Genomic DNA, 27,245 nt, shown 5'->3' on the forward strand with positions numbered 1-27,245 from the left:
GGGTTTCATATGCTCAGACTTTCCTACATTTCTAGGTAATGTGGGCACTGCAAACATCTTTTGGTGCGTTCTTTTAGAAGCACACCAAAATCTAAAACCCCACTTGCTCACTCTTCAGATATCCTCTGGCAACACAGTTTGTGGCAGAGTGAGCAGCTATTAAATTGGTTTTAAACAGACTGAGTGAATACAGCCACAGAGAAGCCTGGAAGTACCCACTAAATACCCCAGGCCATCTTGCTGCTTGCTCAAGTTTAAGAACCACTGGATTAGAGCACAGATACTTCCAGATGGCTCTGAGGTGAAGGCTGGGGAAATGTGACCTGAGTGCTTAAAAGCCTAAGTCAGAAACAAACAACCCAATCAAAAATGGGCAGAGCAACTAAATAGACATTTCTCCAAAGAAGACATACAGATGGCCAAGAGGCACATGAAAACATGCTCAACACTGCTAATTACTGGAGAAATGCAAATCAAAACTACAATGAGATATCACCTCATACCAGTCAGAATGGCCATCATCAAAAAGTTTAAAGGAGCTTCCCTGGTGGCACAGTGGTTAAGAATCCGCCTGGCAATGCAGGAGACACGGGATCGAGCCCTGGTCTGGGAAGATCCCATATACTGCGGAGCGACTAAGCCCGTGTGCCACTACTACTGAGCCTGTGCTCTAGAGCCTGCAAACCACAACTACTGAGCCCGTGTGCCACAACTACTGAAGCCCATGTGTCTAGAGCCCGTGCTCTGCAACAACTATCAGCTATGTAAACTGTGATATGTAAATCATAGTTCTATTTATTCTTCGACACTAAAGAAATCACTGCTTAAAAAAATAAAGGAGAAACAAAGAGCAAACAGAAGCAACGCACTGCATCTTACAGAGAGACTTAGCAGCTCACATGTCTGGTTGTGCTCTCCCCTTCTCTCAACCTTTTTCACATTATACCTCTACAAAAATGTCATACTGTTGGATCATCAACTTAAATTCTTTTTCTTTCCTCATATGATCCACTTGATGTGCAGTTAGTTTCCCCCAACTTACATTTTTAAAGTTGAGTTTTAAACCTAAGTGAATCACAATGAAAAAATCTAAAGTGTGTCAAATTCTTAGTAGTGGGGCTATTCCCAATCTGAAACGTTTACTTTTTTATGATAACATGTTAAATGGAGTTACACTTCCTTAGTAAATAATTTTAACAGCTGACAAGCCTAGGTGAAAGGTTATAAATACCTGAGCAGTAGTTAAAACTGAGATTGAAAATGAGAGATTTAAAAAAAAAATTACTGTAATGAAAAGCAAATTCAAGAGCAATAACTTTGGAAATAATCTGACAGACCTAACTGATAAGAGCATATAACTAGCATATTCAGAAGTATATCTTAATGTCAGTCTCTTTTTATGCTTTCAACTAATGAAAAGGTATTTTTCTAACCCCTCAATTAATCAGCTATATCTGGTTCACATTTTTTAATGGGAAATAACTCTAATAGTTTCTGCTGTATCTAACTAATTTTCATTGCTTTTTATTCCCAAAATACATAAGTCTAAAATAACAAAGAGAAAAATATCAGGCACTGGAAATATATTTTATAGACCAAAATTTTATGGTGAGAAAAATCATTTTCAGATAAATAAGTTTTCAAATAAATTTAGAAGCTTCCCATTTTATTGTTTTTTGTTATGTTTAATCCTAAAAAACTGAGCTCTTAACAAGCCTTTAAAAACCTGAAATCATTTATATTAGCAATAGAGATTCAGATTTTTAAAAATTTGAAAATACATTTCAGAAAATAAATTTCTTGGGCTCCCCTGGTGGCGCAGTGGTTCAGAATCTGCCTGCCAATGCAGGGGACACGGGTTCGAGCCCTGGTCTGGGAAGATCCCACATGCCGCGGAGCAACTGGGCCCTTGAGCCACATTTACTGAGCCTGCGCATCTGAAGCCTGTGCTCCGCAACAACAGAGGCCGCGATAGTGAGAGGCCTGCGCACCGCGATGAAGAGTGGCCCCCGCTTGCCACAACTAGAGAAAGCCCATGCACACAAACGAAGACCCAACACAGTCATAAATAAATAAATACATTAAAAAAAAAGAAAATAAATTTCTTTTATGCTCCCTAATGCCACATACTTTATGGGCAACTACAACTTTTTTTTTTTTGCGGTACGCGGGCCTCTCACTGTTGTGGCCTCTCCCGTTGCGGAGCACAGGCTCCGGACGCGCAGGTTCAGCGGCCATGGCTCACGGGCCCAGCCGCTCCGCGGCACGTGGGATCCTCCCGGACCGGGGCACGAACCCGTGTCCCCTGCATCGGCAGGCGGACTCTCAACCACAGCGCCACCAGGGAAGCCCCAACTACAACTTTTTATTGTAAAAGTAACACACATTAAGGAAAACATTTTAAACAATGAAAAGTACCAAAATTCATATATATTCCCAATATTTAAACTCAACCACTATTGACATATATACACATTTCATATATATATATTTTGGCTGTACTGCACAGCTTGCAGGACCTTAGTTCCCCAACCAGGGATCAAACCCATGCCCCCTGCAATGGAAGCGTGGAGTCCTAGCCACTGGATCGCCAGCAAATTCCCAAATCCAACCACTGCTGACAATCTAGTGTGTGGTGGTTTTCTTTTTTCTTTGCCTTTTCTCATGCATAAATTGATTTGTAATACAGTTTAATCATATTAATACATATAATTTTATTTCCTTTTTCCCAACTTAACTTTAGATCAGAAAATAAATTTCATCGCTGGAGGAACCTGGATAAGTGAAAGCAGCCACTGATGGTTATCTGTGCTTACTCTCTGCAGTTTAAAGATTACAGTTTTTAGAGAAAACATACGAAACTACGAGTTATATACTTGTGAGTTCTTTACCATCTGTCCATCTCACAGTTCCATTAATCAATTAACAAATACCACAGAAAAGGTTTACTCTTCACGGTAGTTTTACTTCTCACCTTTTGAGCTGCAAGATGGAGGGCTGTTCTCTGGCTATGGTCAGTTTTATTAACATCTGCTCCTGCCTTCAGGAGAGTATCTGCACAATCCAGTCTGTCAGCCAACACACAATACATAAGTGGTGTTCTCCCAAATTGATCTTCTTTGTCTTTAACGGCAGAATTTCCTAGGAGGATAAGAAACAGATAGTGATATTTGATAATTATTGTTTCTATTACTAATATAACTATGAACTATATTTACTAGTTGTTTCTTATCAAGTACTGTGGTAAATGCATTAAATATATTATGTCATTTTTACTCACCCTATGAGATAGATATTACTGTCCCTATAGTATAGGAAACTGAGACTTAGAGAAGTTAGGTAACCTGTACACATTACAATAACAGTAGGTGGTGAAGCTAAAATTCAAACTGATTGTTGACTTTAAAGGGTATGTTCTTAACAACTCTGTCATACTAAATTAACATTTTGAGATGTGAGGTTATTTTTTTCCTCCCTTACTCCTTTTGTGAAAAAATACTTAGTGTAGATCATACACTAGGCATTGTGGTATGTTTTTGAGATCTACAAAAATGAATCATGGTTGGCTTCCTGTTTTAGACAATGTGGAGCAAATGCATACTATCATGATCCTCTTGCTACTTAAAACTAAACACCCCAGGCAAAATAAATGAAAGGTGGTGAAAAGAAGGCAAATTGCTTAGGGAACTTTGAAACTTCAGGAACAACCTGGTATTGCGTTCCCTGATTTATTTATTTATTTATTTATTGCCTCCTATATAAAGCCAGCCTGGGTGCTAAAGTAGCTCATCAGAAATACCAGTGGGCACATACACAAAATTCCCCAAGAAGCCTGCTCTCTCCAGTCAAAATATTGGGAAGGGAGTAGCTCTGCAGGAGTGAACTCTTTTGACTATACTTCTGCTACTCAAAGCACATACAACAGGGCTTCCCTGGTGGCGCAGTGGTTGAGAGTCTGCCTGACGATGCAGGGGACACGGGTTCGTGCCCCGGTCTGGGAAGATCCCACATGCTGCGGAGCGGCTGGGCCCGTGAGCCATGGCCGTTGAGCCTGCGTGTCCGGAGCCTGTGCTCCGCAAACGGGAGAGGCCACAACAGTGAGAGGCCCATATACTGCAAAAAAAAAAAAAAAAAAGAAAAAAGAAAAATAAAAAAGCACATACAACAAAACAAATTGTACCTCCCTTTTCCTCTCCAATGGATATTGCAGAGACTGTGGGGAGGAGCCCTATGAAGCATTGTGCCCTGAATTAGGCAAAGGATGGCAACAAGGTGGTATCTTACCCCTTCCCAACTAGAGAGTGGGGAAAGGTTATGGAGAGGAGGAAGCTAGAGAAAGCAATTCTTTAAATCAGTGCATGATGCCATGGATAACTGAGCAGCCCATATGTGAAACTGACCAGAGTCAAAATAGCAAAAGCTTTGAGAATGGTACTCTTGGTGGGATACTTCCTAGGTTCTAAATTGGCCTGGGTAGCACAAAAATGGGGCAGACCAGAAAATAACTCACAAGAGCTCTCAAAGCTAACTTGACATTTGAACCACAGTCTACAAAATTGGACCAAAATGTTCATTCTAAACCTAAACAGATTGTCAGTGTACTAAAATAGATTTAAAGTAAGATCCAGAGTCTCATAAGATAATACACAAAATGTCCAAGATATAATCCAAAATTACTAGACAAACCAAACACCAGGAAAATATTAAACAAGAAAACACAATCAGCAGGCACCAAAACTGTGATGATACAGATATTAGAATTACCTGACAAAGATTTTAAAGCAATGGTCATAAAAATGCTCTGACGAGCAACTATGAATGCTCTTGAAACAAATGGAAAAATCCAAAGTCTCAGCAAAGAGAGAAAATATAAAGATGAACCCAGTGAAAAATTTAGAATAATAAATGTTTAAAAATAAGTAAAAAACCAGACTTCCCTGGTAGCACAGTGGTTAAGAATCTGCCTGCCAATGCAGGAGACACAGGTTCAAGCCCTGGTCCGGGAAGATCCCACATGATGCGGAACAACTAAGCCCATATGCCACAACTACTGAGCCTGTGCTCTAGAGCCCATGAGCCACAACTACGGAGCCTGAACACTGCAACTACTGAGCCTGTGCACCACAACTACTGAAACCCACATGCCCAGAGCCCGTGCTCCACAACAAGAGAAGCCACTGCAGTAAGAAGCTCATGCACCGCAATGAAGAGTAGCCCCCACTTGCTGTAACTAAGCCTGCACACAGCAAAAGACCCAATGCAGCCAAAAAAAAAAAAAAAAAAAACCAAATAAAATAACCAAAATAAAAATCTCACCTAATAGGCACAATAGCGTAATGGAAATGACACAGGAAAGAATCACTGAACTTGATGACAGACCAATAGAAATTATTCAGTCTGAACAACTGATAGAAAAGATAGAAACAAAAAGAATCAACAGAGTCTCAGGGCTCTGTGGGATAATAACAAAGTTTCTACCATTTATATCATCAGAGTCCCAGAAAGAGAGGAAAAAGAATGAAGGGCTGAAAACATATTTGAAGGAATAATGGTTAGAAATGTCCCACATTTGGTGAAAGACACAAAGCTACAAATTTAAGAAGTTGAACAAAGCTCAAACAAAATAAACCCAAAGAAATCCATACTGAGTCAATCAAAATCAAATTTCTAGAAACTAAATTCAAATTACAGTGTATTTCTCATAAGAAACTATGGAGGCCATAAGGCAATAGCACAACATTTTTCAAGTGTTGGGGGGAGGGGGAAGAACTGTCAACCCAGAATTTTATATCTAGTGCTTGCATAGGGTCAGGGGTAGGGAGAAAAGAGGAATGTTTGAGGGGTCATAGCTGAAGGGTACAGGGTTTTTTGGGGGGCTAATGAAATAAAATCAATTATGGTGATGTTTGTACAACACAACTCTGTGAATATACAACAACTACTAAGTTGCACACTTTAAACTGGTGAATTGTATGGTATGTTGGTATGGTGAATCTCAATAAAGCTGTTACAGAACACTCCGCTACATACACATTAAAATGGGCTATTAAAAACATTTAAGAAGTGTTAAATCCAGTGAGATTCTTCCTTGGAGGCTTGAGTAAAGGAGAGGATTTAGGACCTGTGGTCACAAGAACAAATATGATAAATGGAGGCAATCATCACACATTGGGACAATCCTAACTGATTAGGTTTCTCAGGGCCAAAGTGGAGTCAGAACCACAGGGGTAATAGGTCACTCTACCTCCCCAGACACCGGTTGCTCCACTCTTACCAAGTCGGCTGTAAGATACAGGGAAACTTCAAGCCTTCTCTTCAATCCCTGACATACTTTGCTTTTGTGTAACGGGTATTTATACTTCCCAGCAGATTTAATTGGGTTATGTCACCACCATCTAATATGTTGTGCCTATAAGGAAAATTTCTGCATCTGAGGTAGCTGAAAGCATGTATCCCCTAGTCATAATTAGAAAAAGCAGCACTTACTCTCACCTGGGTCCTGTTTTGAGTTGCTTTTAGGGGGATAGTGGTTCTATGGCTAGTTTCTGAGTGGTGAGTGTCCCATTAAGTTCTGAGCTTCCTGAACGAGAGTAACTGAGAAAGGCCTGCTTCTTTATCTAGCTACCCTACTCCCTTCCTTCATTTCCACAGTTAACAACATTCAGCCAATACCTGTCCAGTCTCCACCATAGCTTATTTTGATGAATGAATTAAATGATTTATCATTTGTGTCTGGTAACTGCAACATGTTATATACATGTGGGGCTTATGATGTAAACTAATATTCACTGGATGGCAGTGCATTTAAATTTGCATTCCTGTCAGGAACAGCTAATATAGGATGCAGCTGGCTAGTGTGCTGTGTTGTTTTAATTATTCTGGCAACTATGGAGGTAGCCTCTAATCCATGACCAACGGGGGTTGGCATTCTGCTTGTGCTCAGTCTGAACATAGATCAGAAAGCTGAGGTGGAACCATGATTGCTCTGCTGCATTTGGTTATTTTAAGGCTAGTTGAAGCAGAAGAGTCTCTGTATGTATGTGTAGAAACCAGAGCTCCAGCTCTAGCAGTTAGAGGAAATAACTGTCACTTGTAGTGAGAGTTGTGACACTCTACACAATAGCTATGGTGCCATACTGTCCAACACAAGTAAATCCAGCATTCTCTACTGATATCTTATTTATTTGTTCTAAAATGTTACCTTTGTGTGGCATCAAAGATGCATTTATCTGTTTTCATCTACTTCTTACTTCACACCTTTCATATTGTCACCATCATCTGTGGTCATTTAAAAATATCTGCTTATTGTAATAGAGGCAACACGTGAACAATGGAAAGAAGATAGGATACATAATCCAATGACTTGGTTTGAGTTTCAACCTTGCAGTTATTAACTATGCAACTAAACTGCTTAACTTCTGAGTCTCAGTGTCCTAATTTAAAATGAGAATAATAATAATAACATGGGACATATTATATTTTGAGGGTACTTGAGATTTTAGAAAATATTTTTACACATCTATCATTGTTGAGGTATCTTAAATATCATTTACACTCATTGCTACTTTGAAATTATCATAGTTGTTAGATCTGCCACTAGATCTTGCTATTTACTGTGTTAAAAAAATGATTGCAAGTATATTGCTACATCATAATTTGAAAATACTTTGATAACTGTATTTCAATACAGCTGATTTTCTTTGGATTCTTATTATATTATATTTAAGCTCTTAAAATATATATTTCTGAGAAGGGGTCCATGAAGTTCACCAGATTGCCAAAAGGGCTCATAGCACAAAAAAAATTCAGAAAAGTTCCAACTAGATAACCATGAATTTCATCTGTCAAGGTTTAGACCTAATCATCTCTCTTGTCTTTCTCATTCTCTATGTACTCATACATACGAATGTGCATGTATACTAGACATATCCACCCACACATGGAGGTCCCATATGTTAGTAGTTAAAAGCACAGGCTTTACAATCAGTCTTGCAGGCTTCAATCTCAGTTCTGTTACTTATTAGACAAGTTACTTAATCTGTCTGCATCTCAGTTTCCTGACCTATGAAATGAGGGAAATGAGAGTACCCCAAACTCTGTGGTGTCTTGCTATTAAATGAGTTCATAAGTTACAAAATGCTTAACACAGTGCTTATATAACATAACTTTATGAATGTTGGCTCATTTTATTGCTATTAGTATGGATGCATATGCATGTAAGTATATTTGTAAATACATGTATATAAGCAAGCATTTATAAAACATTCAATGACCCTAACCCTCAGTGACAGGGTTGAAGTAAAGGAAGAAGGAACCTGAAATAATGTCACTGCTCTACCACTTATGAGGCTCCTTGCCACACCCAGCTACTGTGTTGGGAGATGTTATAAACAAAGAGAGACCATGATTCAGAGAGATTTATATTAGTGTAGAACATGGACAGGCCAACAAAAGTTGTAGTAGAATCAGAAATGGTGCTGCTTGGTCACTTCACCACTGCAAATGCCCCAAACACTGTTAGCAGTAATGCCAGGAACCATCATTACACAGTGAATATTTACAAGTTATTTTGTTTGGTTTTCACAAAGAAAGCAGCATCATTTTTTTTCTTAGCATTTAGAGCTTTTTCATTTTGAGACATTTCTGAAACTATGTAAGATTGGATTCTTTTACAGGAAATCCAGCCTGATACAATAATAGTAATAAGGTTCTATTTATTGTCTACAATGTGTCAGGTGTGATGCTAGATGTTTTACAGTCATTATCTAATTTAACTGTCCCACAGGCACAGTATTATAATCTATAGTTTACAGATGAGGAAACTGAGGGCTCAAAAAGATTAAGTGGTTCAAGCCAAGGTAATATAACTGATAAATGACAAAGCCAGAATTCAAGACTCAGGTTTATCTGACTCTAAATCTATAACCTTTCTACTATATTACATTGTATAGTATTAAAGTGAATCTACTAGAATATATTATCAACGATGTCTCTGGTATTCAATTAAATTACTTGAGATGGATATTACAAGAAAAATCTACTTATGTATAAATGATAGTCATAGCATGTAAGGATTTTACTATGTATGTTTATGTTTTTAGGGTCCAGGACTGAGCCCTAATTCATCTGAATCTAGGATGTAATGAGTTATGTTAAAACATTAATCCATCGTATTACACTAAACACTAAGAATTGCTACTAAAATGATGTCTCATTCAGGGAAAGCCTCTTCACTCCTCCTCCTGAACAATGGGCAGCACAGAAAGTGTTCGATTTAATTAGTTGTGTATGTAGAAAGAGATGCTCATCTGTTTCCATGGAGTCAAACACATCACGACATCCTTCTCCATGGAAACGGAGAAGGGAAAACAGAAAATGCTAAAGTGAATGAATTCACTGAGCAATTGGTGAGCAAAGATTGAAGAAAAAATATATCTCATTTGTAGTACTATGTGACTAGTTTAGAAAAGAGAAATAGCATATATTTAGAGATAGGCACTCTCGCGCTATATAAAAGAAGGTACAAGATGCACTGAAATTTAAGATGTATCTTAATACTAAAAAAAACCACATTATTTGATAGGAATATACAAATGTTAGGAAATACCACAGAGCAAAGGTATTATTGTCTTTGCACGGAAGACAAAAATGGCAGAATTCTTAAAAGGTGAACAGTGTTACAGCTCAAAGTCAGTTAATGAATAAGGGGTTCCTTAGACAAGATGACAGAAAACATAGGGGACCAATTTATAAATACATTTATCAGCTCTGTACTCGTTTCACATCATGATTGCTTCTTTGTTTCTAAGGAATTTTTTCTTTGGGGATAGAAAATTATAGGAATATTTCAAGTTTTATTATGTAACACATTAATTTATATGATTGAGCCTACAACATACTGCACACTTTGTTCCCTTTGAAGATTATATTTCATGTTAAAATAATAAAAGATTTATTTTACAAGATATGTTTTCTTGAGGAATTCTGACTTAAATAAATTTTTTTTCCAATGGAATTTAGTCCTAACTTGTCTCTCAGTTCAATTCAACTCAATTCAGATTTAATCTCAGCCCTCTAGATGATTATAGACTTCTTGGGAGGAAAGATGCTTAAAGAATGATTATATTTATTTACTCCTTCAACAAATATTTCCCATGTGGCTACTATGTGCCAAGCACTGTGCTGGATTTTGTGTATATAATGATGAACTAAACAGACCTAGTCTATACTCATGGAGGCTCTTAGCTTACAGAGGAGAGAGACATTAAAATAGTCATACATATACACACAGAATTACAATCTGAGATAAATTCTGTGAAGGAAAACTGCAGAGTTCCAAGACAGGACACGATGAACAGATTTCACTGAGAATGGATGGGCAGAGCAGGCCTCTTTGAATAAGTGATCTTAATGCTGAGATATGAAGAATGAGTAAGGGTCAGTCAGACAGAGAATGGGGAGAATAGTATTTCAGGCAAAAGCCCTGAGATGGAAAAGGGCTTACAGATTTGGGAAATGAAAATAAAGCAGGTTTTTCTAGGAAGAGAGTGGTGAAATATGAGGTTGGAGAGGGAAAGAGGTACAGGTACACTTTCAAATTTTATTCCAGGTACAATGGGAAGCAATTAAAGAGTTTTGAACATGAAAGTGACATAACTGAGTACACAATTTTTAGTACAAGTAAACGTGGAACATTTAGCCAAAAAAGTCCAGAAAAGGCAAAGCTAAACTATAGTGTTTAAGATATATAACTAGGTGGTAAAACTACAATATAATTATTACTGTAAACGTCAAGACAGCAAATTAGTCCAAAGGGGAGGGAAGGATGCAGTGGGGTTTCTGGGGGAACAGTGTTCTGTTCTTTGACCTAGTGATGATTACATGGATGTTTGACTTATATTTATTTGTTAAACTGAACATTTATGTTCTATGGACTTCACTATATGTATATTTCAAAATAAGAAAGCATGTTTTATTTTCTTTCAGAAAAATATGGATTGAGATAAATAAGTGGGGATAATGAGTGCAGGTGGCTCAAGAAGCTTGGTTTTGGTGACAGAGGGTGATAATTGTCCCCATATCCATTCTCTCATTCTTCTTTTTGGGAACTGAACACCCTGCGTTTTAGCTGGGCATGATGCCATCCAGGGAGATAGATTTTTTTTTAGCCTCTTTTGTCCTAGGTGTGGCTCTAAGTCCACCCATTTCCAGAATGACAAATTGCTATTCTGCACTCTCTCCTTCCCGCTTCCTGCTGGCTGGGCTGTGACTACAGTGGAAGAATCTGCCTTTGACCCAGAGATGGAAGCCACATGTTGAGAATGGCAAAGCTAAGCCCTAGCAGCATCCCTGGACGATTTTATGAAGCAGAGATGTTTATCCACCCTAGGCTGCCCACTTACCTTTGTACTGTTATGAGAATGAAACATACCTCTATCTTATTTAAGTCACTGTTATAGCAGTTTAGCCCATGCACTGGTACACTTACACAAAGGAAAGTTGAGAGATATGGTAATACCTTGAGGGGGATGAAGGAACAGAGAAGGGATTTTTAAATAATGGAGACAATAGAGCATGTTTAAATGTTGATAAAAGAATATAGAAGAAAAGGTTGATGATATAGTAATCAGAGGTTTAAAGAAAATGGAACAAGATCCCTGAGAAGATAGGAAGCAATATAATACAGAGTATGTGTGGAAAAACTCTTTGACAGAAAGGGATATTTGCTCTGTTTTAGCAGGGAGAGAGAAGAAGACGGGTGTAGCTGTAGGTTGATTTGTAGATATCAGGCTGAAAGATGAGGGAGTTCCTATTTAGTGTTTTCATTTTTGGTAAGAAGCATAAAGCATTAGCAGAGAAGGCAGGGAGGGAGAAGCGGCAGAGTTCTGGTAGAGTGAGAAGGTGTGGAACAGTAATTATGGAGAACTGTAGTATGATGAGCAGAGACTGTTGAGTGCCTTTATGAAATGAGTAGTCTTAAATTTAGGGGGTTACAAATCTTCCAGACAGGTTAAATTGTTCAGGGCTTGGCAGAGGTAGATGGATTAGGTCCATCCAGAGCTGGGATTGCAACAGCCAGGTGTAACAGGTGAGAAGAAAAGGGAGTTTTTCCAAGGGAAGGATTTTAGTAATAGACCATGGAATCAGGACTGAATAGGGACGAAAGTAAAGACAGAAGGAGACTGATGGTCGAAAGTAGAGAAGATAATGGATAGGGGGTCTCAGTGACATTGAAAAACTACTGTTCTCATTAGCAAATGAGCTGGAACTAACAGAGTTTTAGTTGAATGGTGGATGGTTGAATGAGTGATTCAGAGGTGGTTGAAGATGTCAAATTCCAAGCAGTAACTGAATGTAGGTAGCTGAGGTAATGTGAGGATCACATCTCTGATAGAGAAGAGAAATCTTTACAGAGAATGTGGTAAAAGAATTTTGTCTTTGAAGATGAATTGGAGTTTGTTTAGTAGAGAAGAAGGTAAGGGGGTAGAAGGTAGAAAAGGGGAGAAGGGACAGATGTATAGAGAAAACTAAAGACAAAATTCATGGCATACTGAGGAATAGAAAGCCTAGCCAGCAGTTAGGGTGCATGGGTAGTTCCTGGAGAAACTGGAAATGTAGGGCGAAAATAAATTCTGAAAGAATAGGTATGGAAGTTCAAGTAGTGTTGACTTGATTTTAAAGCCCAGGTTGTCAATCATAATGTCCCTAGACACTGGTATGTATAGAGATTACAAATAACAGAAATTTTTATTTTATTTCTTTTCTTTGGGACTAATGACTTGTAAACATGTGGATTTGTGATTTTTACAATTCTGGAATATTCTTACCCACTGTCTTTCTCCTATTCACTTTATTCTCTAGAACTTCTCTAGAAAGTTCTTCTAGAGCCTCCATATTGGACCTTTCTCTCACTATAAGATAGGGTGAACACAATCAATTTAATTGAACACAATCAATCAATTGAATCAATGATAAGGAGAACACTGAATCAATTTTAAATCATTAGCAGAAACTAACACACTGTTGTAAACCAATTACACTCCAATAAAGATGTTAAACATTTTTTTAAATCGTTAAAATTTAAATTATTTGTAAACATTAATACTTTGGGTATATATTAAATGTTATAGCTCACTAGCCAATATCTCATTCCAGATCTCTGCTGTTACAAAGATGAATTAATTCTCTTAGCACCTTAAAGTACACATCCAGATTCAATGCCAAACACACAGATATTTCTCAAGTACTTTTCATCTCATCTTAACCTGTATTTTTAAGTTTCAGGACTTAACTTCTTTCTTGTCCAAGTCCTGAAACCAAATATAAACAATAATGTATTTCCATTAAAATGTGTAAGTAAATTGCAAATTAAGACTAAGATTAACAAACTTCCTTAGGACAAAGAGTTCTTTTTAAAGTTTCTGTACTTAAGGGGAGCTTGGAGCTTACCTGTGATAAGCTTGTGAAGAGCACCCTTATCTCCATTAATAGCAGCAGCATGAACTTGGGATGCTAATGAGGAACCAGGAAAGAACAAGTTCTCTGACCTGTTCATAGTCTTCTCAACAACTGGAACAACCTGAAATGATGATGCAACCAATAAGTATCTGTAGGAAATCCATCTCATCAGTTCTAAAGGGGTATATTATAAACATGGTTTACTAGAAATATTTCACCAGGATTCAAAAAGTCTACAGTCCTAGTCTTAGAATTGCCATAATGGAGTAAATTAGGTGACCCCTTGTACAAGCTGCTCATCTGTAAAATGAAAGGATTAGATGCTTCAAGACCCTTCTCAGGGGCTGAGGAAAAAAAAAAAAAGGCTGAATATTTAACATTAGACACAGGGTCCAAAAGTCACAGTGACTTGCTAAGTTAATACAGGTGATTTGATTCCACGTTAATACTAAATATTAGAATTGATATTGGGAATAAAGGTGATGACCAAGCCACAAAATAGGTATGATGTGAACTTAATTGTCAGGTTAGAATTACCTAGATTTAAGCACTAAATTAGAAGGTACTTCATTCTTTCTCTCATGCCCACAAAAGGAGGAATTTATATTTGTTTTCCCCTTGTGTCCACCAGGGAAATATACCTAGTTAGAGATCTTGACCGTAGGAACTTAACTTGGAAACCACATCATTAGGATAAACCATTTTTCATTAAGGAAAAATTTTGCTTTGACTGGTAGTCTCATATGGTTTGATAGAACCTTCTAGAAATGCATTAGCTGCATAGGAAAATAGTGAGTTCCTTATCATAAGAGTGTTTAAGCAGAGGCTGGATTATGTCAGAAATGCAGCAGGAAGAATTCAAGCATCTGACGGGAAGGAAAGAGGGGTCGTTTCATCAATGATCTTAAAACTTCCATCCTAAAGCAAAGATGCTATATCAAAGTTCCAAAGTTGAATGCCTACAAGGATCAGGGAGGTAACAAGGGCAAGAAACATGGGGAGTCATGGGGAACATGGCAAAGTGGAGCATACGTACCTATCTAAAGGGAGCAGCTGTTAATTAGCTACAGTTAGTATCTGCAGTAAGGGTAAGCAAGCCCTCTTCTGATTTTACCAGAAACTGACACTCCAATCTCTGTGACTCCCAAGGATCTGAGAGCTTTGTAAAATAAATTTATCACAACTCATGAGCTAGTACTTGGCTGTCACTGATGAAGATTTTTGGTTCAAGTTCTGCCTTAGAGTGAAAGCATTTTCTTAATTTTGGTAAAGTCAGCTCTTCATGGCTTTATTTTGCTGACAATTTGAGTTAACATCTTGGCAGAAATGGGCGTTTTGAGAGACTCTGTCATGTCTGAGCATGTCTGTCATGTCAGAAAAACCAGTCATATGCAGGATTATATTAAAGTGACTTGAAAGAAGCTACAAAACAGGGTTGGAGGTGGAAACACAGTAGAGGAGTAATTGCACTTGGGATCAAGATCCAGTTCTGTTAATAATATGGAGTGAACACTTAGGCTGCCTCAGCTCTGCTTTTCTGTAAAATATGAAACATGAAATTGGTAGACCAAGTTGATCATTCAACAAGTTGAGTGCCAGCTATGTGCTAGGCACTGTACTGAACTCTAATGCCTATCACTTTAGACTCTAGGTAATCAGAGTTTTAGGCACATTAGAATCACAGAAAACTTTTGAAAATAAACTAAAAATTGTATGTTATATATTGGGTTGGCCAAAAAGTTCGTTCAGTTTTAAGTAAAAATAAAAGGCATTTTTCATTTTCACGAAGAACTTTATTGAAAAACGTATTCACTAACCAAATGAAATTTTTGGCCAGCCCAATATATTTATATATACGTCATCTCATAATTCTTAGCATTTAGCACAGTAACAGGTGCTAGTGTTCAGTGAGTGTTTGTTGAATGAAAAGTCATAGGCTGAGTGCTAAGTCCAGAGGGTGAGCAGGGTCAAAGTTTAGTTTCTTGGAGTAATGAGTTCATACTCATATGAGTCTCTGCTCTTTTTAAATTCCTCATTTCTATCTCTCTGTCAGAGAGGTCGCTGAGTGGTATAGAGATAAGAACACTGGACTAGGAGAGAGGAGACCTAAATAAAAATCTTGGCTCTATCACTGTTTTAATTTTGTCAGCCTGAGAAATCCATTCTTTAAGGTCCCCCCCTTTTTTTTAAGTTCAAACGCATACGTATTTTTTTTTTAGCGCTAATGCTATTTGTAAATTTTTTACAGATGAAAATCAAAACCACTTTGTTAATTATGAAATACTATACAATGCAAAGGTATAATCATCATTAACTAATTATAGAATAAGCCAGTGTAATAAATGCTCTAATAATTAAAACCATAGAAAACTAGTGGTGCTGTAGTCATAAGCAAAGGAAGAGTAATTTTGATTAGGACCAAATGGTTGGTTGTTTGGGACGTTCTCAGGGATGGCGACATTTGAGATGGCTATCCAGGTAGAGAAGGGGTTAGGGCCATTCCGGGCAGCAGGGAAGCTGAAGCAAAGGCAAGGAGTAGGGAGAACCACAGAAGAGTTAAATGCCTCACGGCTACTTAGTTGTGATTTGTGTGGCTACAATTGGGGGCACGTGGACCTGGCTGGGTGTTCCGTAGATGAGGCTGGAGAGCTAACGGGGGCAGCCAGGTTGTTCCTCAGCTGCCTGGCTAACGAATTTTTAAATTATCCTGCAGGTGTGATCCATGCATTAGTAGCAATCACTCTCGCGCTGAGCTTTTCAGTTTACAACGTGCTTTCCCAGTCCATCCCACATCTATTCCCTACAGGAGCCCAAAGAGACAATTAGGGGTAAGTCATTGACACATTCCACTGAAACCCAGAGGGGTGGCTCGGGCTTTATAATGCAAGAATTAGCGCAAAGAGAAGAGGCAGCAGGCGAGGAGGCCAGTGATGGGAGGTTCAGGCCACAGCCCAGGACAGGAGGGTCGTGAGTTTGAGGCAGGGGCCAAGCAGTGCAGATCGATAGGAGCCTCCCCAGCCAGGCCCCCTCTTACTCACCCTCGCCTCCTCCAGGACTCACGTCCTGGGGGCGGCTCCAGGAGGCACGACCCCCGCTGGGCCGCCCCTCCTGCGAGGTCAAGCCACTACATCCGGCTGGGACAGAGCCCACCGCGCTGAGCGCTGAAACTGGCGGAGCCCCTCGGAAGGCCGCCCGAGACTCCCGGCTGCACAGCCTCCTGGGAATTGTAGTTCCCGCGCTCCGCCCTTTCTATCCCACAGAGCCCCGCGCGCGGCGGGCTCGGTGGACCGGGGCCGATAGCCTGATGGGAAAAGAGTTCTTGGTGCCCAATGACGTGCTCTTTGAGAATGGGGCAGGACTACATATTCCGATGTGCTCCGAGGTAGGCAGGACCCGGAAGTGAGGGTGTGCAAGGCCTCTCTGGAAGTTGTCCCGGGTGTTCGCCGCTGGAGCTCCGGGTCGAGAGGACGAGGTGCAGCTGCCGGGAGAATCCTCCACTGCCGCCGGCTCCCGGAGCCCAGCCCTTTCCTAACCCAACCCAACCCTGTCCAGTCCCAGCCGCCAACGCCAGTCCCTGCCGCGGCGTTACCATGAGTCCTGCCGTCTTCCTATCCTTACCCGACCTCAGATGCTCCCTGCTGCTCCTGGTGAGTGAGTAAAGGAATGACAGACCCTTCGGCAGACATTCGGATGGCCTGCCGCCCTCGCCGAGGGGGACACAGTTGCCGCTACCCCTGCTTTCCTATCTTTTTCTCTGGTGGCGAGGAGTGCACCCTCCCCCGCTGCCTTCATTCTCGGCATCCGTCCGTCAGCTTCCCAGGCCCGGGGTTCCCGAGGCCTGAGAAACCACGGTCGGAGGTGGGACCTATAAACCGGAGATTAGCCCTGGGAGAAGGATCTGTGGGAGGGTCACGGCGAGCAGCGCCCCTTCCCCTGGATTTCGGAGGTTGTTTCAGTCCAGAGGGCTCACGGACTTTGCGGTAGCCTGAGTACAGAAGGTCGGGGCATAGACCTACTGGTTCCCTCCCACCCCCTCTTTTTGGGAAGAATGTGAGGCCGACAGGTGCTGGGGTCTTGTGCATCTCGCTCTGGAGCCCTAAAACGGTGCCCGGGTCGGCGGAGCCCTCTGTTGTGGCTTGATACGATTGGTTGGGAACCCGGAACTGGAAATTGGTTTGGTGTCCACTGGGGGAGTAAAGGTTTGAAGGGTGGAGGCTGTGATTACCAGAAAGCCTCAGTTCAGAGCCGCCCTCAAATCTGGTTATACCTCCCGAAATTTAAACAGAATTGTTCTTCAGTGCTCCTGATTTGTGAATGACCAGGTTTTATGCATGCATGTGCACTTATTCCTTAACTTCCTCACCGGCTCAGCACCATCCCATCTTGTAAAGGAATCTTCCTACAGCCCCTCTTCCTCCAAATACATCTTGAGGGTGCAGCCTAAGTAATCCAGGCTGCAGGTCAAATTGAGACAAAAGTGAAGGACTAACTCCAGGTGGTAAAATGATGGACCTTTAATTGAGCTAGTGTTATAATACGATATTTGAAGTACTTTAATTGTAGTAGGTTTTTAAAAAGCTAAATTTAAGGTGAACACTAAGTCAAAATCAGTCTGACAGTGTAAAAAAATATAATTAAATGACTCAGAGGAAGGCGTATAGCTGGTTACCAGCAGAACTGGGATTTGAAGCACATCTCTTGACTCGCAGTGCTTATTCTGCCATATCACATTACATTTTTAATATTTGTGTTTGAAGTAGTTTCTCCCTCTCCCTTTTCCCTCTCTCCCCATTTTCCCTTCTCTCCTCTCTCCTTCCTCTCTCCCCTCTCTTTTCTTTGTGATTTTCAAGTCATATTCAAAGGCCATACACAGTATTTGGACCTTTTCAGAGAATAAGTGCTATGAAAACTAAGGGGAATGTCAAAGTACTTTTGAGAACTAAAAGTTGCATATAAACATGGTGATGTTAAATGATGAAGTGTCTTATTGGGACTTCTTATAATTATATGGTAATGAATGGCTTCTGTATAGAGGAAAATACTCTGTAGAGAGCTGTTTCTTGGTGATTGCATTATACTCTGTGGCTCTCTTCCTTCTAGCAGTACTGGAATAATACTCATTATTATCAGAGACCACTTTCTCTTCAAGGATAATAGATACTAATCTTTCCATGTCCATAAACATGGCCTGAATTATGAGTTGTTTGCCAGAAATTACTTTTAGGTTACAAAAAATATGAAGGGCAAAAAATCTTAAGAGATTGGAAAGAGAAGTTGAAATACTGAATAGCAAAACTACATCAGATGCACTGTTCGGTTGTAGAGCTAAGTTTAAGAAGGAGAAAAGAATTTATTTTGAAATAACTCATACTTTTTATAGAAAACCTACAAACCCTGTTAAGCATAAAAAAGAGTTTTTTCTAATACTTTTAAAATCTAGTTAACATTTTGTATACTTATCTCTCTGAGTAAATGTAGAGGAATAGAAGACATTTTCGAGAATACCTGTAAAGGTTAGTAGGCTGGAAAATAAAGCCCAAGAAAAGGTTTAGTAAGCCAGAGTTACAAGTTGAGCTAGATTCAGTTTGAACACAGTATTTACCAAAGTAGTTTTAATAGTCATATACCAGTTAGCAAATATTTATAGAACATCTGTCTGATCACAGTTTGAAATACTTATCTAACTGGCAGTTCTGTTCTATTGATGGAAACTGCTTACTCAGTATCCCACCTGTCTAAAAATATACCCTTTATCTTCTCCAGTGTGCTTTCTTCCTCCTCCCTCTAACTTCCCCTCTCAGACTTCAAGTTTATTCCCTCCCACATACAGCCATTGAATATCCAAGTTTCCCCCTAGCTGAGGTCATTTTTTCCTTAAATGGCCTGCTATAAGAAGCCATATATTCTCTTACCACAATAATTTTTTTTTTCAGGTAAACTCTACCTCAGCCCTAAAGAACTAGATCTATTGAGAGTTAGTGGTGTTCATAAGATAACAGCAGGAACATAAAATCCTAAACTTCTGCAGGCAGGTAGTGTTTTTTTTCCCCCTGATCTCAAAAGCATGTTGGGACATATCATTCTATTCCTAAAAAGCCTTTCTGGGATGGGTAACTAAACACAGAAGTTCAGTGTGATAACTTTTTTCCCCCTGAGCTTTTATGTATAGATATCTTTAAAGTCAGGGTCTTAGAGAATGAGTTCTTTTATTTCAAGCTTGCTTTTTGAAACACCCCCATTGCCTTTAAATTATTTTTAAACTCCACTGAATTTGCAGCATGTCTTGGACAAAGTGCGGTAGTATAGGGGTGCACTGATTTTGGATAAATCTGAAGAAAAATTTGAGTCACCTGGCAAATGCAAAGAGGCATAATTCTCCTGATACCTTTTCTGTACCTCACGAATATTTATTGTTTCTGTAATGGTTTGAATTGATCCATTAGGTATGTGATTACAACTTTAGTTTCTGAACTGTATAATCTCTGCCTCCATAACTGTTCATCATATTTTGTGGATGATTGAAATGCTGGAGACAGCAGTGTTTCTCTGCTAAAACCCCATGTATATAATGTCTGGATTGGGAAATTCTTTCCCAATTGTGTGCTCTCTTAAGGAGAGCTGCCTGAATCTGAGGAAAGCACCTGGCCAGATGTATCTTGGCATTATCTTTTTTTTTTTTTTTTTTTTTTTTTGCGGTACGCGGGCCTCTCACTGTTGTGGCCTCTCCCGTTGCGGAGCACAGGCTCCGGCTCCAGACGCGCAGGGTCAGCGGCCATGGCTCACGGGCCCAGCCGCTCCGCGGCATGTGGGACCTTCCTGGACCGGGGCATGAACCCGTGTCCCCTGCATCGGCAGGCGGACTCTCAACCGCTGTGCCACCAGGGAAGCCCTCGGCATTATCTTTTCATTTTGCTTTGTGACAGTCATTACTTGGCAGCTTATAGGATAAGTTAAAGGGACATTTCATTTATCACTAACCAAAGGATCAGTTACTTATTAATTAGCCCTTTTCTGCTTATCTTTCTACCTGAGATGGGTTTATTCAGGGTTAAAAGTGATCATTTTCCCCTTAAATTAATTATTTCTTAGCAGTTCTTCCTGCACTGGTTGTATACAAAAGTTTTGAAAAGGTGAGATAAGAGAAATAAGACTAAATTGGAATGAAGTTGTCTGATATAGCCTCAATGACCTTCTGTGGTTCAGAGGTTTGTAACCTGCTCCAGTTGCTTTATTGAGAATGCTTTCTTGTTAATCACTTAATGGTTTATGTTTATAGATCATAAGTTGTTACTAGCTCTAATTGCCTTGTGCCTGGACATTAAGGCTTTTACCATTATTGCTCCTGGTTTGTTCAATATGTATAAGAAGCCAAGAAAAGTTTGCTTAGGAAACTAAGTAAATCAGAGAGCTAAGTAAACATTTATTTAACTTTATAAGTACCTTAAAAATAAGTACAGTAGAATTCAGAGATGTCAGTTTTAGCCATTAGTGCCAATGATAAATACTGATTCCTACCTTCAAGAAGAGTACTTTTGGAGACATGTAGTTCCATTCATAACTCAGTGAGTTATTTATCCTATAGATATGACTTGCCCCAGATCAGTGGTTTACAAAACTGATCTCATTGGATCAGCTCATTGGAACTGCCTGGGGCAGTTTTAATACAATGATGTGTAGGCCCTATATCAGGCTAGTTATATCTGTGGGATCCAAACATTGTTCTTTGTTTGTTTGTTTTTAATTCCCAGGTCATTTGTTTTTTCTTTAGTATGTCTCTCTAAAAGATAAGAATTAAACAACAAAGCAAAAACCAGAATACCATTATCACATCTAGAAAAAGTAACTGAAATTTCTTTATGTCATCAAATATCTAGTCAATGTTCAGATTTTCCTGACTGTTTCAAAGAAAAAAAAATTTTTTTTTAAACAAATTGAACGTTCAAAGCAGGAGCTATATAAGGTTCATACATCCCAATGGGCTTATATGTCTCTTATAAAACTTTACAAATCTATAGGCTCACTCTCCATCTCATTTTTTTTCCTTGTAATTTATTGTTGGGGAAACTGGGTCCTCTGTTCTGTAGAATTTGCCACATTCTGAATATTGCTGATTGTATCCTCATAGTGTAGTTTCATGTTTCTCTGTTCCTTTTGTTCCCTATAAATTTGTAATTAAATTTATGTGGGCTTAACCATCAACTCAATATATGGTTAGGTTCATTTAGCTTTCAGTTTTTAAAAAAAATCTTCTAATATATAATTATGTAAAATTTACTGCTTCCAAAGCAAATCTTTAAAGCAAACTATGTTTACAGCAGGCCAACGTCTATCCCTGTCTATTCTACTGTCTTAACTTCCACCTAATATAAGAGACCTTTAAAATTAAAAATGTTTTAAAAAATTCTTCCTTTTAAAAAGAAAATGTAAGCAATCTACTTGTACTTATATATTTGTGTATATTTGTTTCTCCCTCCCCTTGATAAACTCTAGCATATTCATACTTTCTCTCTCCACCTCTTTCTCTCCCCTTTAAAACTCTATAAAGTGTATCCTAGAGATCAGAATAGAAATATTCCCTATTTCTTTTAAACTGCTTATTGCTCCTCTGGTTAGATGTGCTACTATTGTTTCCATTCTTTTGCTTTAACAAATGTGTTAAACTACTTTGCAAAACTACTTTTGCTTGTGTATCTTTGAGATAGATTCCTGTAATTGACGTTGCTCAGGCAAATGGTAAGTGTATTTGTAACTTTGTAGATGTTGCTAGATAGTGGAAGGAGTTTTGCCGTTTTTTGAGTTCTCACCAACAACGTAACAGAGTTTTCTCATATCTTTGCTAATAAGGTTGATGTCAAATGATTGGGTGTTTGTCAATCTGATAGGTGAGAAATGGTATCTCAGTGCATTTTTTTTTTTTAGATGTTGGGGGTAGGAGTTTATTAATTTATTTATTTTTGCTGTGTTGGGTCTTCGTTTCTGTGAGAGGGCTTTCTCTAGTTGTGGCAAGGCGGACCACTCTTCATCACGGTGTGCGGGCCTCTCACTATGACGGCCTCTCTTGTTGCGGAGCACAGGCTCCAGATGCGCAGGCTCAGTAGTTGTGGCTCACGGGCCTAGTTGCTCCGTGGCATGTGGGATCCTCCCAGACCAAGGCTCGAACCTGTGTCCCCTGCATTAGCAGGCAGATTCTCAACCACTGGGCCACCGGGAAGCCCTATCTCAGTGCATTTTAACTTGATTCTCTTTTCATATGAGCTTTTTTCTGTGTAAAGGCCATTTGCATTCTTTGACACGGAGTTCTTAACCCTTTATCTCCTTAGTTGATCCAAGGATGCAGCCAGAATCAGAAGCGCTGGAATATATTACTCTATTCAGTAATATTTCTGTTGGGTTAAAACTTGTAAAAGCCTTGGAAAAGATGTCTGATTGTCAGTTATTGAAAACATTTTCCACACTATAGTAGCTCAACTTTTAGATGCACTATATCTTCATCGTTTGTTAAAATACTATTATTTTAATATAAATTATGGTATTTTTAGTATAAAATATGGTTATTGGTCATCTCCAGCTTTTCACAATTGTAAAAAAAAAAAATGTACAAATGATACATATACAATGATGTTCACTGCAGATCTCCAAATATATCCTCAGGTTAATTTTCCAGAATTGTATTTCTTAGATCCTATGGTATAGCTATTATTTAGGATTTCTGATACATTGTACAAATTTGCCCTACTGAAAAGTTGTACAGACATTTATTTCTGTCAACAGTGTATGAGTGGCAGGGCAGGAATAAAGACATAGACATAGAGAATGGACTTGAGGACATGGCGGGGAGGGGGAAGCTGGGGCGAAGTGAGAGTAGCATTGACATATATACACACCAAATGTAAAATGGATGGCTAGTGGGAAGCAGCAGCATAACACAGGGAGATCATCTTGGTGCTTTGTGACCACCTGGGTGGGATAGGGAGGATAGGAGGGAGGCTCAAGAAGGAGGGGATGTGGGGACATGTGTATGCATATGGCTGATTCACTTTGTTGTGCCACAGAAACTAACACGGTATTGTGAAGCAATTATACTCCAATAAAGATGTATTTTTTTTAAAAAGGGAGAAACACTTTGGTATTATGCAAACAAATTAAAGCAATTTTTCTGGAAAAAAACCCCAAAACAAAACTGTATGAGTATGCCCACTTCCTTACACTTTAGTTACAGTGGGTGTTTTTTGTAGTCTGTGCCAATTTAGTAGACCGAAAATATTATCTGATTTAAATTTACATTTCTGTGATTACAACCAAAGTTGATTTTTTTCATATTTATTAACCATTTATATTCCTGCTTGAGTATGTATGTGTTTATGTTAGTTGCCCCCTTTTCAAAAAATTGTTTACTCATTCTTCTTCCAGTAATTCAGAATAGATGTGCTCACAAGATACAGTTTAAGAATGATGGAAAGTGTTATTTCTTCATGTAGAGTCCATTCATGAGGTAGCATAGTGCAACGAATACTGGACTAGCTGTCAGGGCATCTGTGTACAAGTTCCACCTCTTCCATATACTTGTATCTTTGGATAAATCACCTAACTAAATTTTTTAGTCTATAAGTTAAACATACTGGATTTGATGATTCAGTGATTCTTCGTGTAGTCTATTATGTTTTTTAAAAAGGATATTCCTGTAACTCCCCTAATTAATAAATTTATTATTTGATTGGGTATTTCCTCAAAAAATCTGCTAGCTTTGCAGGTCTGTGCCCCATCACTCTGCTATCCAGTATAAGGAATAGCATGCTTTGGCCACAGCTTTTCTGATATTACTGCACTGTATTTCATTTAACCAAGTAAATGAAAAACAGTTTGACTTTTCACAGAATTCAGTGCTCTTTAACCTACCTTTGATTCCATAGAGAGGAACTACCTATGGCCCAGGCTGCAGGAACTTTTATTTCTTTGGTATTATTCTTTCCTTTACTCCTAGCGTTTGAATGCCTGTTTGCTGTCTGCTGTGGAAAAGAAAAATATAATTGAGATTCATATCATGCTTCCAAGGAATTTATAATTCAGTGGGGGAGATAAGATGTGTATGTAAATAATTAGAATTCCAAAATGAAAGTGATAGGTGCCCTTAAGGTATTTGTAGAAGTGGGTTGTAGATCTTGCTATACAGAAATGTGGCGGTGAGCCTGGGCATCACCTGCGATCTTCTTCCAGTGTCCTCACCCCAGGCGTACTGATTCAGAATCTGCACTTTAACAGTGTACCTAGCTGATTCGTATATGCCCATTAAAGTATGAGAAGTACAGCTGTAGATGTTTGAAAAGAAGCAAATTTATTCTCATTGGCAGAATCAGAGAAATCTTCTTGAAGGAAGATAAGAGTAGAGCCTTGAAAGGTTAAATTGATGGGTTAATTTTCAGGCTTGAGTGGAATTAATAAGAAGGCTTGTACCCTTCAATAACTTAATAAATCTTTAACGTGAATTGGATACCTGCTTTTTTGGTTTCATTTTTTTTTAAGGAGTCTTGCTGTATGGCTTACTGACATGGCCAGATGTCAGACTTGGCCCTAAAGAAGCTGGCAAACCCTTTGGCCAGTTTCCATTAGAACAGCTCATTATTATCTTAGCCAAAATAAAAATCATGGTCTTTAGTGGATTCTCACCAGCTTTCCGATTACTCCACTCAAGAGGAGAGGGACAAAAAAGGGACTTTGGAGAAGTTTCTTATGTAATGCCATGGATCTTAGGTCTTGGTTCTGTTCTTGTAAAGTTTGCAGTCAAATTCTAACTGCTTTGTTTCCCACGGTAATATTGTGGTCAAGATCTCTGATTCCTCTAGCTCTGTGATTTTCTCGTTATGTATAACCTTGAAAATTATAATTATATTTTAATGTATCTAATTTTTAGGCACCTGAGTTTGTAGACATGAACATTACTAAAATAATAGAGAAAAACAATGAAAATGAAGGAAGCAATCATCTCAGAAAAACATTCTAGTATTGGAGCTAAAGAAAACTGCAGGGTGAATAGTAGAGTGCCAATACTTTACCCATTTCTTCCTCAAGATTTTAAGGGTCTAGTGGTGGAAGCTTTGGTAACTGGATTTAAGAGATTTTAGAAAAAGGTCTTTAGGAATCAGAAGAATTTTTGACCCTGGAAAAAAGGAATTGGAGGCCTTTTTATTTCTATGGGACTCTATCGTTAGTGTTTTGCTCAGTTCAGTAGGCGGGAAGGGATATAAGAACCATTACTGGGTCTCAGGCAGTATAATGACAGAAGTTATAATTATCTAGAATTGTACTGTAAACTTAAATTTATTAAAATGGAATAAAATAAAAAATTCCGTTCCTCAGTCACAGTAGCCATATCTCAAGGGCACAGTAGTCACTTGCAACTAGTGGCTACTGTATTGAACAATCCAGGTGCTGAAACATTTCCATTGTTGCAGAAAGTGCCATTGGATAGGGCTGGTCTAGAGCTTTGCTCTTGCTGTCTGTCTCAGAAACCAAGACAAAGGTGAGGTAAAGAATGAGGAAAATGCCTCAAATAGTGTTCCATGGCTTGTGAGGGACACATATTTTACCTGTCCGAGGAATAGCAATAACCTGGAAAAAAGCGTCAATAATCTTATTAGCACAGACATGGCTTTTGGTTGTTGCCTAATGGCAAATTTAGGGAGGCACCAGGGAATACTAGTTAAAACTTGAAAATAAGAGTTGGAGTGTTAGTATTTTTCTTTTACTAGTTAACAAGGTCATTTAGGGCAAATCTCTTTCCTTCTTGAGGCCTTAGTTTTTCAACTGAAAATTGAGTAGGATTGCATAGACTGTTTGGAGGAGTCTAGCAGACCTTCCAGTGGAATGTGACTGGGATGTTGGGACTTGATGGCCTACAGTTTGTCTCTGTGATAAAGTCCCTTTTGAAGTCTTCATTTTTAGAAATGATATAGAGAAAATTTTATTAAGTACATACCTACATTTTTAGTTAGTAAAATTACCTGTAAAAAGATGGCCTGTTGATACATTTTGTTTGCCTCAGATATCAGAAGGGTACCTTTGCCAGGAACTTAATCTTCTAATTTGATAAACTCAGAAATTACTGTGCATCTCTCTTCCTGCATACTTTAAAAAGGCCAGAAGTTGTATGAGCTCATGAAGATAGGCTAATCTTTAATACATAGAGCAGTTTTCTAAATTTGAGCCAATTCCAAAATGTGAAGAAAGTGTGATTTAGTGATGGAGTAGAGATCATGAGTAAGTTTATAAGGTAAAATATTAAATGGAGTTAAAATTTCTTGGCCCTTTGGACAAGATTCTCATATTTACATGCCTGCTGTTTAGGTGTTTTGTTGTATTTGAAGTTTTGTAAAATGTAGGGGGAAATGCCAACTCTTAAAATATTACTGACACAACATTAAAGTCTATCTGTGAGTAAAGAACAGTTTCAGTTGTGAATCTGATCTGAGAGAGAAATTTGGATATTTCTCAGTTCCTTTCATTTTATTACTATGGTTCTGGCTCAATTGCAGTAAAATCCCAGCTAGCTGGTAAAAGCTCACGTTTCTGTAATGACTTCACATTCTAAAAGAGCTACATTTTTTTTTTTTGTAGTCAAAATAATTCTTTGAAAACAGCTACTCAAATTGACTCATTCCTCAGTTTCTAGCACCAGTTTTTACTCTAAGAATGGATACTGGGCTTCCCTGGTGGTGCAGTGGTTAAGAATCCTCCTGCCGGGGCTTCCCTGGTGGCGCAGTGGTTGAGAGTCCGCCTGCCGATGCAGGGGA

The 27,245-nt window shown here is 38.8% G+C and overlaps 2 protein-coding genes across 3 annotated transcripts in view; one reads left to right on the forward strand and one right to left on the reverse strand.

The window, feature by feature from the left end:
* The window catches only part of INVS (inversin), a 135,101-nt gene extending 118,444 nt beyond the window's left edge, over positions 1-16,657 (reverse strand). For both annotated transcript variants that reach the window (XM_024734401.1, XM_024734400.1), the window contains exons 1-3: positions 16,497-16,657; positions 13,450-13,579; positions 2,975-3,141 (exon numbers count right to left, since the gene is read on the reverse strand). In XM_024734401.1, the coding sequence (XP_024590169.1) occupies positions 2,975-3,141; positions 13,450-13,555 (273 nt within the window). In that variant the 5' untranslated portion in view covers positions 13,556-13,579; positions 16,497-16,657. The remainder of the gene's footprint in view (positions 1-2,974; positions 3,142-13,449; positions 13,580-16,496) is intronic.
* A 189-nt stretch (positions 16,658-16,846) lies between these two features.
* The window catches only part of ERP44 (endoplasmic reticulum protein 44), a 91,558-nt gene continuing 81,159 nt past the window's right edge, over positions 16,847-27,245 (forward strand). Inside the window, exon 1 of the mRNA XM_024734405.1 lies at positions 16,847-17,105. Coding sequence (XP_024590173.1) covers positions 17,049-17,105 — 57 coding nt within the window. The 5' untranslated portion in view covers positions 16,847-17,048. The remainder of the gene's footprint in view (positions 17,106-27,245) is intronic.

The sequence above is a fragment of the Neophocaena asiaeorientalis genome, unplaced genomic scaffold (assembly GCF_003031525.2).
Source record: "Neophocaena asiaeorientalis asiaeorientalis breed wild unplaced genomic scaffold, Neophocaena_asiaeorientalis_V1.1 scaffold192, whole genome shotgun sequence".
Taxonomy (NCBI): Eukaryota; Metazoa; Chordata; class Mammalia; order Artiodactyla; family Phocoenidae; genus Neophocaena; species Neophocaena asiaeorientalis.